Source organism: Rhinoraja longicauda, chromosome 4, assembly GCF_053455715.1.
Source record: "Rhinoraja longicauda isolate Sanriku21f chromosome 4, sRhiLon1.1, whole genome shotgun sequence".
In the NCBI taxonomy this organism is placed as follows: Eukaryota; Metazoa; Chordata; class Chondrichthyes; order Rajiformes; family Arhynchobatidae; genus Rhinoraja; species Rhinoraja longicauda.
Window position 1 is genome coordinate 82,891,551 of NC_135956.1, and position 20,411 is coordinate 82,911,961.

Below are 20,411 nucleotides of genomic sequence, written 5' to 3' on the forward strand. Positions count from 1 at the left end.
GAAGAAGGGTCTCAACCCGAAGCTCGGTCTGAAGAAGGGTTTCGACCCGAAACGTCGCTCAGTCTGAAGAAGATGTCTTGACCCGAAACATCACCCATTCCTTCTGTCCAGAGATACTGCTTGTCCCGCTGAGTTACTCCAGCATTTATATCTATCCTTGGTGTAAACCAGCATCTGCAGCTCCTTCCTACACAAGTCAAGTCAAGTCAACTTTTATTTGTCACATGCACATACACGATGTGCAGTGAAATGAAAGTGGCAATGCCTGCGGATTGTGCACAAAAAAAGAATTACAGTTACAGCATATAAATAAAGTTAATACAGAAAGACAAAATTTAGTCCCTGGAGTTATAAAAGTTAACAGTCCTGATGATCACACGTGATCATTTGAACAATTGGTCAACAATCATATTACTGCCAAGGTGGAGAAGTTGAAAATCATTGCAATCCCATTTGGGATGTACCTCCCATATCTCTGCCTTGCTGTAATCCTCTTCATATAGAAACTGAAATATTTTACAATGATTTTAAAATGCTTCCCATCCTTTGAAAATAGGTGCAATACTTTCAATAATCTAATCAGTAAAGGCCCCAATTCTGTAGCTCAATGGATTGTGGCATGCTTAAACCATTCCCAGTTTCCCACATAGATTGAATGCTGCCACATCTTCCCACTCATCATCTGGCTCACACCCCCCACGGCACATCTTTGACTATTCATTTGAAAGAACCTTGGCTAAGTAGAGTAACTCTCTGGTTCAACGTTCAGAGGTCAAGTTTAAGAAATCTTCTATATCGTCTTACTGGGCAGGATCACATGGATGGGCATGGAGTAGTCATGCCCTTCTGAACTGAGAAACCAGAAAGGAAAAAAAACACTGAGCTGTTACAAGGATTTGGTTGGAATCACGACTTCTCGCCTTGCTTGTGGAACAGTAAAGCCTGTATTCAAGGTTGCAGATATAATATTTAAAAACTGTAATTTATTGTAATCTATAGAATAGTGGTCTTAATCTATTTGAGAGGAATGGGAAAATGACTGTTTTAAAAGGAATGAAGGTTATGCCATAACTGTTCAAAGATTAAATCACAGCTGGAGATTTGCGAGCAGTTCTAGGCGACACTCCTTAGGAAAGATATGGTCTTTCTTTGATATTTGGTCTAGATGGGCATGTCGTGTAAATTTGGATTACGAGTTACGTTGCTGGGAGAGATTACATAACCAGTGTGTTGCACTGCCCAGAATTTAAAATGTTATGGGTTGATAGGATGGACTTTTTCAAGGGGAATCACTATGGTAGATAAAGAAAGACTCGCAGCAGATTTGGAAGCCCAGCATTGCAGTGCAAGCATTTCACGTACAGTAGTAATCGGATTTATTTTTGCTAATGGAAATTGGTGCTAGGCTGATCTTTACTTTAGTTTAGTTTACTTTAGAGATACAGCATGGAAACAGGCCCTTCGGCTCACCGAGTCCATGCCAACCATGATCACCCCATACACTAGTACTATCCTACACACTAGGGACACTTTACAATTTACAGAAGCCAATTACAAACCTGTACATCTCTGGAGTGCGGGAGTAAGCCAGAACACCCGGAGAAAACCCACGCAGTCACAGGGAGAACATACAAACTTCATACAGAAAACACCCGTAGTCAGGATCGAACCCGGGTCTCTGACACTGTAGGGTAGCAACTCTACAGCTGTGCCATGCGCCACCCTTTTATTTTTTAAATCGTTAATTTTAAACTTGAGAATTTATGGTATTTATGGTATTAAAGACGATGGGACAATAGGTAAATGGAGTTAGATAATAAACCAACCAAGAATGCTTAATAGCTGGCAAGGCTAACTGGTCCATTTCTGTTCCTATCACCTGATGATAATACTGTACCTATGCCATGTATATCAATAAGATCCCAACTTTCCAAAATGTTGATCCCTTTCAATATTTGCCAATATTGTAGTTAAGCAAATTTAATAAACATTCAACTAGAAGAAACAGATAAATCCAGCAAATTATTACAAGACATACTTCAACCTCATTGCTATGAATTAATGAACTGCAATGTTCATTAGTTTATAGCAATGAGGTTCAACTATGTCTTTTACTTGAACCTCATTGCTATAAACTAATGAACATTGCAGTTCATTAACTGCAAATAAGATAATTATTTCATAACGTCGTAGTTGTGTAAGCTATTCACAAAGTACACAGATGGAAGATCGTCCAAGGGGTTAGCTTTGGAATTCCATCCATAGGTGTGTTTAATTGAGGGAGTTAGTTTAAATAGCACAATAACTCGCCCCCAGTGTAGGTAAGTGGCAAGAGCACCAGGGGACTATTAATGAACACGTGCGGATAAATAGTCTGCAGGGAAATAAGACAAGGAACATAGTCACATGATTGCCTTGAAAGCTGCCATAGATTTGATGGGCCAAAAGGCCTGCTTTTATGTTGTGATTAGAATTTGAGATTTTTTTTTTTTTTAAATGAGAGGGTTTATAGACAATAGACAATAGGTGCAGGAGGAGGCCATTCGGCCCTTCGAGCCAGCACCGCCATTCAATGTGATCATGGCTGATCATTCTCAATCAGTACCCTGTTCCTGCCTTCTCCCCATACCCCCTGACTCCGCTATCCTTAAGAGCTCTATCCAGCTCTCTCTTGAATGCATTCAGAGAATTGGCCTCCACTGCCTTCTGAGGCAGAGAATTCCACAGATTCACAACTCTCTGACTGAAAAAGTTTTTCCTCATCTCAGTTCTAAATGGCCTACCCCTTATTCTTAAACTGTGGCCCCTTGTTCTGGACTCCCCCAACATTGGGAACATGTTTCCTGCCTCTAACGTGTCCAACCCCTTAATAATCTTATACGTTTCGATAAGATCTCCTCTCATCCTTCTAAATTCCGGTGTATACAAGCCTAGTCGCTCCAACCTTTCAACATATGATAGTCCCACCATTCCAGGAATTAACCTAGTCCAACAGTTTATCAAACTCTAAGGACGTGCCTAGATTTCATAAGGTCATAAGTGATTGCAGTAGAATTAGGCCATTCGGCTCATCGTCTACTCCACCATTCAATCATGGCTGATCTATCTCTCGCTCCTAACCCCATTCTCCTGCCTTCTCCCCATAACCTCTGACACCATTTCAAAAAGCAATTGGCTTTTATGGCCAGTATGTAAAGAATACCCCCGTTGTCTGTTCACCACAGACCATCAGCATCTCTGGCACGGCACTTCAGGAGGTGTCGGGAGAGGAGGGGAAAACACAACACACAAACCTTCCCAAAACCAAACCTTCTCCATGAAAGTAGAATGTGAATGTGAAGCAGCCAAAAAGAGGCCAAGCCTTTTTACGATGCCAGCTCCCTTTTCTTACTGTCCATATTAAATTGAGGAACACGTTTTTTGATTTAATGCAACAGCTTGGATCAGAGGCAGGTGATGTTGGGAACAAATTGTTGGATATCTATATGAACCATAAATGGTAATGAGGGATGGACAATAAATGGCAGCTTTGCCAACAATGCCCATGTTTAGAAAAAATGACAATTATCATAATTGATGCTTTTTTAATAATGACTCATAAAATGTTGTCAACCAAGACTGCTGACAACGGACATTGGTCTCTCGATAGCTCATTGCTCAGCCGCACGGCCGATCTTAGTCAGTTCACCACACAACCCCAGAATGACACGGGGAATGTTTGGTCCAAAATTGATTCTATTACCATTATCTACAACTTGGATCATGGAGGTTTGTCTCTTGAAATGAACTGTTTTGATCTTTTGATGAAGGTAAGATAAATGCATCGTAAAATATTTCCCTTCGATAGCTATATTCCTTCCCCTTTCACATTTTTCTGCAAAAACATTTCATGTCTGTTAGAGATTAAACCTGAACAATTCTTCAAAAGCGACTGGCAGCTGATCAGATAATCTCTCACCCCAAAGAACTTTTATTCTTCAACACATTTCTAATTTTCTCCTTTAATCCGCTTGGAGGTGGTGACCGTAATATATGATAAGTTTTAATCTGCAATTTGTGAGGGAGAAGGTTAAATCAGAAGTGTCAGTGTTGCAGTTGAACAAAGGGGACTATGAAGGCATGAGAGAGGAGCTGGCCAAGGTCAACTGGAAAAGGATTCCCAGCAGGATTGACAGTGGAACTGCAATGGCAGGAATTTCTGGGCATAATCCAGAAGATGCAGGATCATTTCATTCCAAAGAGGAAGAAAGATTCTAAGGGGAGCAAGAGGCAACCGTGGCTGACAAGGGAAGTTAGGGATGGAATAAAACTAAAAGAAAAGATGTATAACATAGCAAAGAATAGCGGGAAGCCAGAGGATTGGGAAACTTGCAAAGGACAACAGAGGGTAACAGAAAGGGCAATACGGGCTGAAAAGATGAAGTACGAGTGTAAGCTGGCCAAGAATATAAAGAAGGATACTAAAAGCTTCTTTAGGTATGTTAAGATTAAAAGATTAGTAAAGACAAATGTGGATCCCTTGAAGGCAGAAACAAGTGAAATTATTATGGGGAACAAGAAAATGGCAGAAGAGTTGAACAGGTACTTTGTTTGGTTCTGTCTTCACTAAGGAAGACACAGTCTCCCAAATGTACTAGTGGACAGAGGATCCAGGGAGACAGAGGAACTGAAAGAGATTTGCATTAGGCGAGAAATAGTATTGGGTAGATTGATGGGACTGAAGGCAGATAAATCCCCAGGGCCTGATGATCTGCATCCCAGGGTACTCAAGGAGGTGGCTTCAGAAATTGTGGACACATTGGTGATCATTTTTCAATGTTCTATAGATTCAGGATCAGTTCCTGTGAATTGGAGGGTAGCTAATGTTATCCCAATTTTCAAGAAAGGAGTGAGAGAGAACACGGGGAATTATAGACCTGACATCAGTGGTGGGGAAGATGCTGGAGTCAATTATTAAATAAGTAATAACGGCACATTTGGATAGCAGTAAAGGATTGGTCCAAGTCAGCATGGATTTATGAAGGGGAAATCCTGCTTGACTAATCTTCTGGAATTTTTTGAGGATGTGACAAGTAAAATGGATGAAAGAGAGCCAGTGAATGTAGTGTATCTGGACTTTCAGAAAGCCTTTAAGGTCCCACACAGGAGATTAGTGGGCAAAATTAGAGCACATGGTATTGGGGGTAGGGTATTGACATGGATAGAGAATTGGTTGGCAGACAGGAAACAAAGGGTAAGAATAAACGGGTCCTTTTCAGAATGGCAGGCAGTGGAGAGTGGAGTGCCGCAAGGCTCGGTGCTGGGACCGCAACTATTTACAATATATATTAATGATTTGGATGATGGAATTAAAAGTAACACGAGCAAATTTGCAGATGACACAAAGCTGGGAGCAGTGTGAACTGTGAGGAGGATGTTAGGAGGTTGCAGGGTGACTTGGACAGGTTGAGTGAGTGGGCGGATGCATGGCAGATGCAGTATAATGTAGATAAATGTGAGGTTATCCACTTTGGCGGCAAAAACAAGGAGGCAGATTATTACCTCAATGGTGTCAGATTAGGAAAAAGGGAAGTGCAACGAGACCTGGGTGTCCTTGTACACCAGTCACTGAAAGTAAATATGCGGGTACAGCAGGCAGTGAAGAAAGCTAATGGTATGTTGGCCTTCATAACAAGAGGAGTTGAGTATACGAGTAAAGAGGTCCTTCTGCAGTTGTACAGGGCCCTGGTGAGACCACATCTGGAGTATTGTGTGCAGTTTTCGTCTCCTAATTTGAGGAAGGACATCCTTGTTATTGAGGCAGTGCAGCGTAGGTTCACGAGGTTAATCCCCGGGATGGCGAGACCGTCATATGTGGAAAGATAGGAAAGACTGGGCTTGTATTCACTGGGATTTAGAAGGATGAGAGGGGATCTTATAGAAACGTATATAGGAACGGGGTACTGATTGAGAGTGATCAGCCATGATCGCATTGAATGGCGGTGCTGGTTCGAAGGGCTGAATGGCCTACTCCTGCACCTATTGTCTATTGTCTATTGTCTATTGTCTATTGTCTATTGACTGGACAAGCTAGATGCAGGAAAAATGTTCCCAATGTTGGGGGAGTCCAGAACCAGGGGCCACAGTCTAAGAATAATGGAGAGGCCCTTTAGAACAGAGATGAGGAAAAACTTTTTTAGTCAGAGAGTTGTGAATCTGTGGAATTCTCTGCCTCAGAAGGCAGTGGAGGCCAATTCTCTGAATACATTCAAGAGAGAGCTAGATAGAGCTCTTAAGGATAGCGGAGTCAGGGGGTATGGGGAGAAAGCAGGAACGGGGTACTGATTGAGAATGATCAGCCATGATCACATTGAATGGCGGTGCTGGCTCGAAGGGCCGAATGGCCTACTCCTGCACCTATTGTCTATTGTCATGTGTCCGTACACTGTAAATGGCTCGATTGTAATCGTGTGTTGTCTTTCAGCTGACTGGGTAGCACGCAACAAAAGCATTTCACTGTACCTTGGTACACGTGACAATAAACTAAACTGCAACAATGTAGCACAGTAACCAAATAGCCCATCTGTTGCCAAACCACGGGCAGCAACCGCTAAATATAATTGATGCTTGTGCTCACCCGTGCGTTTGAAGCAGGAACTCAGCTGTAAATACAGCTCAACAGGAAATACAGGGGCAAGAAATCAGCACGCTGAGATCATTGAGGGCGTGGGGTGAGGATACTGTCCCAGAGATTGAACTTCCTATGGGTCAGCTGTGGGCCAAGATATTTTGGAATTCCAGTAGAACAATCCATGTCCTTTTGGGTCCAACAGAAATAAAAATTAGATGTCTGGAATTTGGAGCCTGGGTCATCTGTAAATGGTACCAAAGACCAGAGCAGGCATAATGTGACTACCATGCTTTCGGGGTCAAAGTTAGACAGCAGGGAAACGGGCCCATTGGGCCAACTCATCCAATCTTCAAGTCGACACAAAAAGCTAGAGTAACTCAGCGGGACAGGCAGCATCTCTGGAGAGAAGGAATGAGTGACGTTTCGGGTTGAGACCCTTCTTCAGACTGACGTTTCGGGTCGAGACCCTTCTTCATTTAATCTTAAGTTTTGGCCCTAAAATCAGGCAACTGTTTTCCCAGTTAACGTGGATCTCTGAGCTGCACATTTTAGCAGTCTCTTGGAGGACAGTTCCTCACATGTTTCGTCTGAAAATGAAGATAGGTAAGACTTGTGTGTAAAATGGCTGCCTGAGATGACACAGCCTGGGTCTCCTTCTCAGCTATTTGTTTTGCTTCACTAGCAAGAATTCATGGGGATGTTATTGACTTGGAAGAGACAAAACTTGCAGGCATCTTTCCGAAGAGTAGAAATAAAGATTAGGAGAGATGAAAAACAGGCAGTGTTTCACCCTTCGTTCCTGAACATCAGGGCGTTTCTCCAATTTGTTTTCTAAGATATCACTCACTGAAAGTACAGTTTGACCTACAGTGCCATCTGGAGGCATATCAGGAATTGCAGCTAATCACAGACAAAGCAAGATTCTGCACACACTGGAAATCTGAAATAAAATGTCTGTGCAGTGAGAAGGTTTCAGATCACTGGCCTGAAATGGTAACTCTGTTTAACTCTTTCCACTCATGCTGCCTGACCTGTTGAGTATTTCCAGCAAATTCCATTTTATTTCAAGTTTCCATCACTACCAATAATTTGTTTTAAAAGTTGCAAAGTGGCAAAAGATTAAAGTGGCACAGTGAGATTAGGACGTCGCAGTTGGTAGAGCTTCTGCCTCATAGTGCCAGAAACCCAGGTTCAATTCTGATCTTGGGTGCTGTCTGTGTGGAGTTTGCACACTCTCCCTGTGACTGCTTGGGTCTCCTCCGGATGCACTGGTTTCCTCCCAAGTCCCAAAGACAAGAGGGATTGTAGGTTGATTTTCCTCTGTAAATTGCCCCAACTATGCAGGGAGTGGATGAGAGTGTAGAACTAGTGTGAATAGGTGACCGATGGTCAGCATGGGCCCGATGGGTCAAGGAACCTGTTTCCCCAGTCGTATGTTGAAAGACTGGAGCGGCTATGCTTGTATACACTGGAATTTAGAAGGATGAGAGGGGATCTTATCAAAACATATAAGATTATTAAGGGGTTGGACACGTTAGAGGCAGGAAACATGTTCCCAATGTTGGGGGAGTCCAGAACCAGGGGCCACAGTTTAAGAATAAGGGGTGGGCCATTTAGAACGGAGATGAGGAAAAACCTTTTCAGTCAGAGAGTTGTGAATCTGTGGAATTCTCTGCCTCAGAAGGCAGTGGAGGCCAATTCTCTGAATGCATTCAAGAGAGAGCTAGATAGAGCTCTTAAGGATGGCGGAGTCAGGGGGTATGGGGAGAAGGCAGGAACGGGGTACTGATTGAGAATGATCAGCCATGATCACATTGAATGGTGGTGCTGGCTCGAAGGGCTGAATGGCCTTCTCCTGCACCTATTGTCTATTGTCTATCTCTAAACTAAACTAAACTAATTTAACCAAGGGCCCCGGTTTTGACAGAGTGAAAAGGCATGCTGTGACCTACTGACTATTGTAAACCAGTAACAACATTAATCCTGCTGGCAATTAAACTGTTAACGTAAACAGATACTTCTTCAGTCTGAAGAAGGGTCTCGACCCGAAACGTCACCCATTCCTTCTCTCCCAAGATGCTGCCTGACCTGCTGAGTTACTCCAGCATTTTGTGAATAAAAACCTTCGATTTGTACCAGCATCTGCAGTTATCTTCTTATACTACTTACCCAAGGCTGAAATCGCTCATTGAAATTGTTTTATCAATTCATTCTTTGCCTCTGATGATTTTTTCTTGTTAAGCAAGTATATATTTTGTAAATGCGTCTCGTTTATCTTCACAGGAGAGGCATGCCACAGAGGTCCGCAGGAACAAGGAACTGCGGAATGAGATCTCTGGCTGAAAGCTGCAGCCCGATGCATTTCACATCCTGAATCCAGCCTTCTGCCCATATATTCATGGATAGTGATACATTAGTATGGGAGTCATGAGACATGGTTTAATGAAAAATCAGTAAATCAATTACTATAATCAAAATTCTAGTTTAAAAATCACACGCAGAAAAAAAATAAAATGTGAACCAATCAATTTGCAAAAGGATTTGTTTGATGTGGAAACACAACTTGGGTCTTGTTTTGTAATTACCCACTCTTTTTTGTTAATGATCGGAGTACGCATAATACAAGCAGTTTCATACTTTACTGCGTCCTGCCTCACATCTGTTATGTTGCCTCCTTCCACTGATTTGACATTGCTAGATTGGCTCTTTGGAAGCTCTGTGCTCATCAGTCTATGGAGAGGGAACCTGAGGAATATTCAAGGTCAGATAGTCAATGGTGCTAGTGACTTCTGCCTCAATGTCAACCCCAGAACTGTCAGTTCTCTTTTCCACAACACACACTGGCCTTGACCTTTCACTCTCAAGCAACATGGTCTGTTTTTTCTTCTCTTTGTTCAAAACCCCCTTGATCTGTGAGCGGGGCTTTGTACTGGTCTTTTCGAGGGAGGGGGGGAATTGTGCCAAGTAAGGCCACCGAGCACCCAAGACCTGCAAACTTTGTTCCAGCTGTTAAAAGTTATAACCTAGAAGGATGCTGCCTGCTTATTCTAATCTTCATTAGTGGTATTTTCATGTATGTCATTGTGAGCAAGCTGTGATAATAAAGAATGGAGTTCTGTGAACTGTAAAATGTTCAGCCTGTTCATTGCTTTATTCTCCTGCACACAGACTCTCTTCGTAAAACACTGACAGCCATTTAAATCATTTCAAAGCAATCTGCTTTGTTCAACAACTGTCAGTAAGTCACCTCTTGATAGCTTAGCTAGCAGATAAGATGGGCACCAGTAACAGGAATATGCCTTGTAAACACTAGGGCCTAGTCCATCATTCACTCAGTGCACGCGATCTTTAGTTCAGCTCTTTTTACCTGCTCTTTGATCCATATGGTAGTGCTACATGGTTCAGTGCTTTCGAGTGCATTATCCTGAGTACTGATTCTCCTCAGAAAACAGCGACAGGCACTTAATCATTTTGCAGCATTTTATACTTTGCGCATTGGCAAGGCATCCCTCGAGACCTAAGCTGCAGGATGATTTGCGTACCAGTGCTTTGGAATAGCCCACATTACTTCTAATTTTGGGCTCAAAAGTAGACAAAGAAGAAAAATGTTGAAAGCATTAAGCATTTCCATTAGCCTCTTTTTTTTTTTTAAAGAGTAAAAATCGGTAACGTTTCGGGTTTTAACACTTTATCCAGTGTTAACGAAGGCGCAGACCTGGAACTATAACAATCCACAGCTCTAACCATGGAGAGTTATACCCACTCTCCATTGCTGAGCCCGGAATAGCAATGTGCTGCCCACTGGGTTAAGGATGACTGGTGGTCTCGGAGGTTGATCAGCCTGGCAACTCAAATATGGGTTCATAGATTAGTGACTGCTTGGATGATACATGAAAAGCCAACTCCTTCAGGTTTGGAAGAGAGAAAAAATTGGAAAATTTTTGATTTATTTTTTAAAGTGTTGATATAACAAACAAAATGCAATTAGACAGAAAAAAAAATGGACTGAGGCTCCTTCATTTAGCTTCATCTCCCTGGCATTTGTGACCTGATTTTATTTTTACTTTCATCCAATATCACACAATCTACCTATTCAATGCTTCTAACCTATCTTTGATACACATGCACTTTCTGTCTGGTAATCTTCAGGTACAATTCAGCGTGGTCTTGCTGCGACTGATTCAAAATAAAACAGCTGCACATCAGAAGGTGAGATTGTGGGGAAGGGTGAAAGAGGGGCAGCCGACCTAGAAATCAAAAGGCAGTGAATTTTTTTTTTAATTTTTCCAGTAACTGTTTTTGAAAGTTAACTCTAATTATCAATTTCCTTTCAGATGAATTCCAATGTAGTTCAGAATAAACTGAGGACTTCACTCAGTTCCCCCAGTCCCAGCTCTTTCCCCTCCCAGTCCAACTATGATGAAGGTCGATGTACCATGATTATTCTGGGCTAGTTTCGCCTCCCAAACCTCCGCTATGATCCCGTGTAAATCCAGCCTGTGATTACTAGGCAGACACAAGAAATTGCAGATGCTGAAATCTTGAGCAGGATTCTGTCTCAGAAGGCAGTGGAGGCCAATTCACTGGATGTTTTCGAGAGAGCGAGAGAGTTGTATATAGATCTTAGGGCTAACGAAATCAAGGGACATGGGGAGAAAGCAGGAATGGGGTACAGATTGTGGATGATCAGCCATGATCATATTGAATGGTGGTGCTGGCTCGAAGGGCCGAATGGCCTACTCCGGCACCTATTTTCTATGTTTTGATGTTTCTAAATTCTGGAGGAACTCAGCAGAACAGGCAGCTTGTGAGGAGTGCATAGACTGAAGATATTTCGGGTCAGACTCCGAACAAGGTTCCCAAGAAGAAATGCTTCTGTCCATTTCCCCCCACAGTTGCTGCCTGGCCCTTTGAGGTCCTCTTGCACTTTGTATTTTACTCTGCATTCTGGCCTTAAAAGCCAGCTGATGCTCTGCCTGCTGGTCCCTGAAGTGGCTCTACAATAACACATTACAATCGCTCCACTCTTTTAAACCTCTACTATTCCCTTTCTCATGTATCTGTACACCCCTCTTCGGATCGTTCACCTTGTTGTGGTGAAGAGGCTTGCGTGCCCCCATGATTCCGAGAGTGATGCCGTCGGAAGCACTAGCTTCTGGTAGGGCCACCCATGGCGGTAAGGTCGAGGATGAGGGTCCAGACTAAGAACGATCCAACGTTCAAGACCTCAACGGTGGACCAGGCGGATTAAGTTATCTTGAACTCAAAGGCTGTGAAGGCGGATGAAGGCTGCAACAGATCTATCAGCTCCAATCATCTTGGTTCCCTTGCCATTGGAATTAGTTGATTGATTTGTGAAGGAGCGTGTGCTTCTTGGAGTGCAACATCAAGTACACGTTAAACAAACACGCACAGGCGTCTTTGTTCTGACATCGGAACATAGATCATCATCCTCGACCTCGGGGGATAGCCACGACGATCTGCACACCATGCATAGCTCGATTGTAATCATGTATAGGCTTTCCACTGTCTGGATAGCACGCAACTGTACCTAGGTGCATGTGACAATAAGCTAAACTAAACTAAACTAAACTTTAAAAATACAAGAATTAAATCAATTGCCTCATAGTAACAAACAATATTAAGTACACTTAAGTCTGAAGATAAACCCCAATATGAAATGTCACCAGTCCATTCCACTCCTCAGATTCTGCTCGATCCATGAGGTCCTCCAGCAATTTATTTTTGCTCAAGGTTTCAGTATCCGCCATTTTTTTGTGTCCTCGTGACATAAAAGGATGTTGTTATGAAACAATGGGTGCTGATAAATCACGGTATAAATTGTCATGAGATCCACAAGTAACACGAAAGAATCACTTGGTTACAGATTCTTCTATTGCATCTACGCCTCTGAGATTAGTTGTAGAAATTTGCCAGCGGAAGTACACATCAAATCATTTAGAAACACCTAGGTTCAAGAATAGATACCCAAACTTATCAAAATGAGGAAAGTGGCAGTTTTGCTTCTTCTCCAAAAATAACACAGGATATGCACTGAGTCTGCCATTTTCTATTAATAGGGCATTGTTGCCAGTGTGTAGTACTTTGTTCACATTGTACTGTGGCAAGTTTCTAGAGTCAGCGTTCTAGCTCAAGCACACGATTTATCAGCAAGTTCATTGTGTGCTTGCAAGTCAAGATAAATTTCCTATAACTGTCAATGAGCCAGTTTGCCTTGTAAAATCCATCACTGAATATTTCCTTCACCACCCTTCAAAAATTTCCAAAACATATTTTCCCTGAAATGTATGTCTATCCACTTTGTGATGGCCCTGGTATAAATCACTCCAGTACTCGATGTGGAGGAAGGAACGGCATCTAGATGCTGGTTTAAACCGAAGATAGACACAAAAAGCTGGAGTAACCCAATCTCTGGGGAAAAGGAATAGGCGGTGTTTTGGGTCTGAAGAAGGGTCTCGACCTGAAACGTCACCTATTCCTTTTCTCCAGAGATGCTGTATGACCCGTTGAGTTACTCCAGCTTTTTGCGTCTTACTCCAGTACTAGAGGCAGTTTGGTAATTGTGATAATAGACAATAGACAATAGGTGCAGGAGTAGGCCATTTGGCCCTTCGAGCCAGCACCGCCATTCAATGTGATCATGGCTGATCATTCTCAATCAGTACCCCGTTCCTGCTTTCTCCCCATACCCCCTGACTCTGCTATCCTTAAGAGCTCTATCTAGCTCTCTCTTGAATGTATTCAGAGAATTGGCCTCCACTGCCCTCTGAGGCAGAGAATTCCACAGATTTACAATTCTCTGACTGAAAAAGTTTTTCCTCATCTCTGTTCTAAATGGCCTACCCCTTATTCTTAAACTGTGTCCCCTGGTTCTGGACTCCCCCAACATTGGGAACATGTTTCCTGCCTCTAATGTGTCCAACCCCTTAATAATCTTATACGTTTCGATAAGATCCCCTCTCATCCTTCTAAATTCCAGTTTATACAAGCCTAGTCACTCCAGTCTTTCAACATATGACAGTCCCGCCAATCCGGGAATTAACCTAGTAAACCTACGCTGCACGCCCTGCACGCGTGATGTAAGTAAAGTAAAGGGGGAGATGTGATGTAATTAAAGTAAAGGGGGAGATGTGATGTATATGTAATATAAATGCCAGTGCCCCCTTGAGGCCAAGAGCAGAAGCGGGCCAATGGCCTTGTGCCTTGTGACTGAGGTCAGGTGACCTTCTAGGGCCAATGGGCTTGTGCCTTGTGACTGAGGTCAGGTGACCTTCTAGAAATTTCCTGGTGAAGGATCAGTAATAAAATCTTCTTACAAGATGTCGGGCGTGTATTCATTGTGCTAGCCACAACAGGGTCTTACAGAGGACATTACAGTAATCAAATGTTGGTTAAATGTTCGTTTCTCTGAAGGGAGGGCCCCAGTGCTGGGGGGTGGATCTTTCAGCACCAAGTGGCACAATGGCGTAACCAGTAGATCTGCTGCCTCACAGCGCCAGAGACCCGGGTTTGATCCTGACTTTGGGTGCTGTCTGTGTGGAGTTTGCACGTTCTCCCTGTGACCATGTTGAGTATTCCCTGGTAGTTTCTTTCCACATCCCACACATGTGCGGGTTGGCTGCAATTAGCCGCAGTAAATTGCCCCTGGGGTACAGGCAGTGGATAAGAGCCATGTGCATCACAACAATTTGCAAGGCAAGTTTGTGAAGTGGTGTTCGTGTCAATTCTTCCCAAGGAATATCGGGCTAGATGTGACCAGGCGCACCACGCTCAACATCTGGACTTGTACGCTTCAAGGTAAAAGAACATCAATTCAGCACTTTCTTGGAATCCACCACCATGGTGGTTAAAAACCTAATGGGCAACTTGGAGAGGTGAAATGCCTAAAGGGAGAAGTTGAGGTTTCCAACCCTGATACAAAACACAAAGAGAGCTTTGGGGATGACAATAAGAAAACCAGAAGGTGAGAACATCGGGTCATGCTACAACTGACCAACGTTGAGAACAAGGCAGAAAACACATCATTACTTATGATGGAGTTTGATATACAACTGTGCAAACACCTAAACCATCTGTTTATCACGGAGGAGCCGACAGTCCCATGGTTTACGGAAATGTGCAAAGGGAGATACTACAACACCTAATGTCACTTGCAGGATAATGGAATCTTGATCCATTCAATAGTCACCCACAGTATCAGTGAGTAAATTCACAGCTTGCTCACGTGTTTGTGTCTCGATTCTGAGTTTGTAAACTGATCTCTTTCAATTAGTTAACGGGAAGGAATCATTGCAATCATTCTTAAGCTCGGGCAGAGTATAGACAATAGACAATAGACAATAGACAATAGGTGCAGGAGGAGGCCAATCGGCCCTTCGAGCCAGCATCGCCATTCAATGTGATCATGGCTGATCATTCTCAATCAGCACCCCGTTCCCGCTTTCTCCCCGTACCCCCTGACTCCGCTATCCTTAAGAGCTCTATCCAGCTCTCTCTTGAATGCATTCAGAGAATTGGCCTCCACTGCCTTCTGAGGCAGAGAATTCCACAGATTCACAACTCTCTGACTGAAAAAGTTTTTCCTCATCTCAGTTCTAAATGGCCTACCCCTTATTCTTAAACTGTGGCCCCTTGTTCTGGACTCCCCCAACATTGGGAACATGTTTCCTGCCTCTAACGACATTCAACGACATTGAATGAACACATTCCACCACTAAAGAGTAAGGCAAGAGTTAAAGCTGTACCCAAACTCTACCCAAATCTTCAGTGCAAAAATCATTACAAACTTCTTCCTCTCCATCAAGTCAAGTCAAGTCAAGTCAAACTTATTTGTCACATACACATACTCGATGTGCAGTGAAATGAAAGTGGCAATGCCTGTGGGTTGTGCATCACTTACAATCTATGAATATCTTATTGTGCGATACAGATCACCCTTTGTACATTTTAAAATGACACAAATCCAAGTAGGTTTAACAGCTGACTGATTTTGTACAGGTCAGTTGTTAAATCCTACTCGACACATTGAAGCTGGTTTGTGGTAGGCATCGATCACTTGTGTACTGTTTGTCTCTTTATCTGCTGAATCTGACACTGTCCAACACACAAGTCAGATTCACGAGCTGTGCCTCATGACTGATGGTAGATCTGGCAGAAGATATCAGCCTTTTATAGTGCCAAGGAGAACAGAGGCTTCTAAGTGCAACAGAGACTTTTGGTAATCAATTATTGGTCGAAAGTAAGATGGCACCAAAAATAATTGAATACTAAAAAAAACACATTCTACAACCAGCTATTATTTATGTCAGTATTTCACAGTATTTCATCTGTGCTGATTAAATCATTGTCACAAAGACATAGAATGGAGAACGAGAATCGAGAAAGGACCATAGTGCCTCTAACACTAGAAGGAAGGTGAGTGCGGAATTCTCCATTTAGAACGGAGATGAGGAAAAAACTTCTTTCACTCAGAGAGTTGTGAAGCTGTGGAACTCTCTGCCTCAGAAGGCAGTGGAGGCCAATTCCCTGAATGCTTTCAACAGAGAGTTAGATAGAGCTCTTAATGATAGCGGAGTCAAAGGATATGGGGAGAAGGCAGGAACGGGGTGCTGATTGTGGATGATCAGCCATGATCACGGTGAATGGCGGTGCTGGCTCGAAGGGCCGAATGGCCTCCTCCTCTTGTCTATTGTCTATTGAAGGTAGCAGCTGAGAATGACCAGCATTTAGACTTCTCTGTACCAATGAGTAAAACACTGGAACCAAATTGAACGAACTTCCGAGGAAAAATGAGTTACTATCCTGCAGAGATATTGAGAGAGTGTGAATTAATCCCCAGTGGGGACGGGTGAGTTAGCTCCCAGTTCTAAATACAAATGAAATGCCCTCCTGAAATCATGAAGATTTCTTGCAACTAACTATCATGCGCTGGAGAGACATCGGAGAGTGTGGCTGGCCGTTGGGAGAGCGCGGAGGGCCGTCGGAGAGGGAGGAGGGCTCTCAGAGAGAGAGAATGGCCACAGAGAACAAAGGGGTGACCCAGCGAAGGATCACCGAGAATGAACGGTGGACCCGGCAGGGGGAGGGCTGCCATGTGCAGCGACAGGCAGTAGATAGGACTATTCAGTAAACATTCGTGACAGTCGGTGCCAAAATGTGGCAGCACTAATCTACTGCCTAGGCTGAGGTCTGCTATATAAATTTTACCGGGTTGCATGCAAAACAAAGCATTTCACTGTACTTAGGTGCATGTGACAATAAAGTATCGTTGAATCCTTGAATGTACATCAGGAGAAGTGAACCAAAGGCCATTTGCTGAGATGCTTTGCTGCACCAAGACGCATGTCACAAGAAACATTGAAACATAGAAACATAGAAAATAGGTGAAGGGGTAGGCCATTCGGCACTTCGAGCCAGCACCACCATTCAATATGATCATGGCTGATCAACCAAAATCAGTACCCCGTATTCCCATATCCCTTGATTCCGTGAGCCCTAAAAGCTATATCTAATTCTCTCTTAAAAAACATCCAGTGAATTGGCCTCCACTGTCTTCTGTGGCAGAGAATCCCACAGATTCACAACTCTCTGGGTGAAAAAGTTTTTCCTCATCTCAGTCCTAAATGGCCTATCCCTTATTCTTAAACTCTGACCCCTGGTTCTGGACTCCCCCAACATCAGGAACATTTTTCCTGCATCTAGCCTGTCCAATCGCTTAAGAATTTTATATTTTTCCATAAGATCCCTTCTCATCCTTCTAAATTCCAGTGAATTTATATATGCCCAGTCGATCCATTCTTTCATTTTATGTCAGTACTGCCATCCCTGGAATAAACCTGGTGAACCTACGCTGCACTCCCTCAATAGCAAGAATGTTATTTCTCAAATTGGGAGACCAAAATTGCACACAATACTCCAGAAGTGGTCTCACCAAAGTCCTGTACAACTGCAGAAGGATCTCTTTGCTCCTATACTCAAATCCTCTCGCTATGAAGGCCAACATGCCATTTACTTTCTTCAGGCTGTACCTGCATGCTTACTTTCAGTGACTGATGTACAAGAACACACAGGTATTTATTCACAAAATGCTGGAGTAACTCAGCAGGTCAGGCAGCATCTCAGGAGAGAAGGAATGGGTGACGTTTCGGGTCGAGACCCTTCTTCAGACTGAAGACCTCAGTCTGAAGAAGGGTCTCGACCCGAAACGCCACCCATTCCTTCTCTCCTGAGATGCTGCCTGACCTGCTGAGTTACTCCAGCATTTTGTGAATAAATACCTTCGATTTGTACAAGCATCTGCAGTTATTTTCTTATACAAGAACACCCAGGTCTCGTTGCACCTCCCCTTTTCCTAATCTGACACCATTCAGTTAATAATCTGCCTTCATGTTCGTGCCGCCAAAGTGGATAACCTCACATTTACCCTCATTGTACTGCATCTGCCATGCATCTGCCCACTCACCCAACCTATCCAAGTCACCCTGCAGCCTCACAGCATCCTCCTCGCAGCTCACCCTGCCACCCAGCTTTGTGTCGTCTGCAAACATGGAGATGTTACATTTAATTCCTTTGTCTAAATCGTTAATATATATTGTAAATAACTGGGACCCCAATACTGAGCCTTGCGGCACCCCACTAGTCACTGCAGTGATCACAAGCAGTGATCTATGCAGAAAATTGGTGGCCGATCATGTAGATTAGTTGTCCTCCTGAAGACTGAGAGCAGTTTATCACATTATTTAATAAATACAATAAATTCCATGGTATGTTATGTTTCTGTAAAGATCTCAAATTATTTGTTACGGGGCCATTCCAAATGAAACCTTCCATTCACTTTGTTTCAAACTCATATAATGACTGAATCAAATCCCAAAACTCGTTTACAAAAATAACTTGTTGTCAAATCCATAACTCAACCATTAATGAAGATTGTCGATTTTTAGAAATTTCGTCTCTTAAGGATTTGACCATAGAAAAAAATAGCAATAAGCATACAATACAATACAATACAATATATCTTTATTGTCATTGTACCCAGGGGTACAACGAGATTGGGAATGCGCCTCCCATACGATGCAATAATTTAGGTAATTTAGACAGCAGCAACCCAACGAAACGAAACAGTTGTAACAGTTTTGGACAGGGTAAAGTGCAAGTTGATCTATGCGTTGTGGCCATCCGGCTCAGCAGGACCGGTTCATAGCAGCTATGGCCCTGGGGATGAAGCTGTTCCTGAGTCTGGAGGTGCGGGCATAGAAGGCCTTGTATCGTCTGCCCGATGGAAGGAGTTCGAACAGACTGTTGCAGGGGTGTGAAGAGTCTTTGTGGATGCTGGTGGCTTTTCTGAGGCATCGTGTGTTGTAGATGCCCTCCAAGTCTGGTAGCTGTGTTCCGATGGCCCTCTGAGCTCTATGGACTACCCGCTGTAGAGCTTTCCTTTCTGCCTCCGTGCAGCTGAGGTACCACACAGGGATGCCATGCGTTAGGATGCTCTCTATGGTGCTATGATGCTCTATGATGCTCTCTATGGTGACAATGTAGCTATTGATATAGGCTGGGAAATGCATGCACTGCCAGAATTATTTAGGTTGAACAACCTGGAGTTCTGTTGTGTTGCAAGGAATGCAAAAGGCCAGGACTTCAAGTGGACAATCACCCCTTTCACTCAGTCCCTTCAAAAGAGGATGAACCCCAAAGCCTGGGGAATGTCAAAGAAAGATAGCACCAACAGCTTTGACTGGTATTTAGGCAGCATGTTGACAAAAAAGAACTGGCAATCCTGGTCCCTCCTTTGACAAAGTACAGAACAGCACAGTGGCACAGCAGTGGGGTTGCTGCCTTACAGCGCTTTCAGCTCAAAACACCCGGGTTCGATCCTGACTACGGGTGCTGTCCATATGGAGTTTGTACGCTCTCCCGCGACCAAGTGGGTTTTCTCCAAGATCTTATGTTTCCACTCCAAAGACATATAGGTAAATTGGCTTGGTATAAATGTAAATTGTACCTAGCGTGTGTAGGATACTGTTGGTGTGCGTGGATCGCTGTTTCCATGCTGTATCTCTAAACGAAACTAAAAAAAGAAGGCCTCGTTTTCAGCTCCAGTCTATGTTGGGTCTATGTTGTAAAGTGTGACTTTGCTTCTACTCGGTGAGATTCTTGATGGAACCCAATGGACCGGACATTCATAAATATATTTTTGACTCCAAATATTATCTAACTGGTTTATGCCAACAATTACATAGATGCTAACAGCCCTCTGAGTTTTGGAAAGGAGATGAGGAGGAATTTCATTATTCAGAGGGTGGTGAATCTGTGGAATTCATTGCCATGGACGGCTGTGGAGGTTAAGTCATTGGGGATTTTTAAAACAGAGATTGACAGATTCTTGATTAGTCTGGGTGTCAGGGGTTATGGGGAGAAGGCAGGAGAATGAGGTTGAGAGATAGATCAGCCATGATTGAATGACGGAGTAGACTTGATGGGTCGAATGGCCTAATTCTGCTCCTATCACTTATGACTTTACCTGCATTCAAAAAAAGCCAATTTGATTTTACTTTGTTATATTCACCACCAGTGACTTGGACGAACTTGAGATTGCTCGAGACAAAATACCTCAGGACAGCCTGGGTTATTCTTTTCATTCTGGTAATTGCACATCACCATGGTAAATGAGTTTGTGACTAATCATGGTCATGTCTCCAATAATAAGTCTATACAAAGGCTGGACTTGAAATGAGAATCCTTCGGTGATGGAAAACTCTGTAAAACTTGGTTGAAACGA

At 43.2% G+C, this 20,411-nt stretch overlaps 1 protein-coding gene across 1 annotated transcript in view; it reads left to right on the forward strand.

Moving 5' to 3' along the window:
• The window catches only part of stmn2b (stathmin 2b), a 39,197-nt gene extending 29,465 nt beyond the window's left edge, over positions 1-9,732 (forward strand). Inside the window, exon 5 of the mRNA XM_078398196.1 lies at positions 8,894-9,732. Within this exon, the coding sequence (XP_078254322.1) occupies positions 8,894-8,953 (60 nt within the window). The 3' untranslated portion in view covers positions 8,954-9,732. The remainder of the gene's footprint in view (positions 1-8,893) is intronic.
• The last annotated feature ends 10,679 nt before the right edge of the window (positions 9,733-20,411 follow it).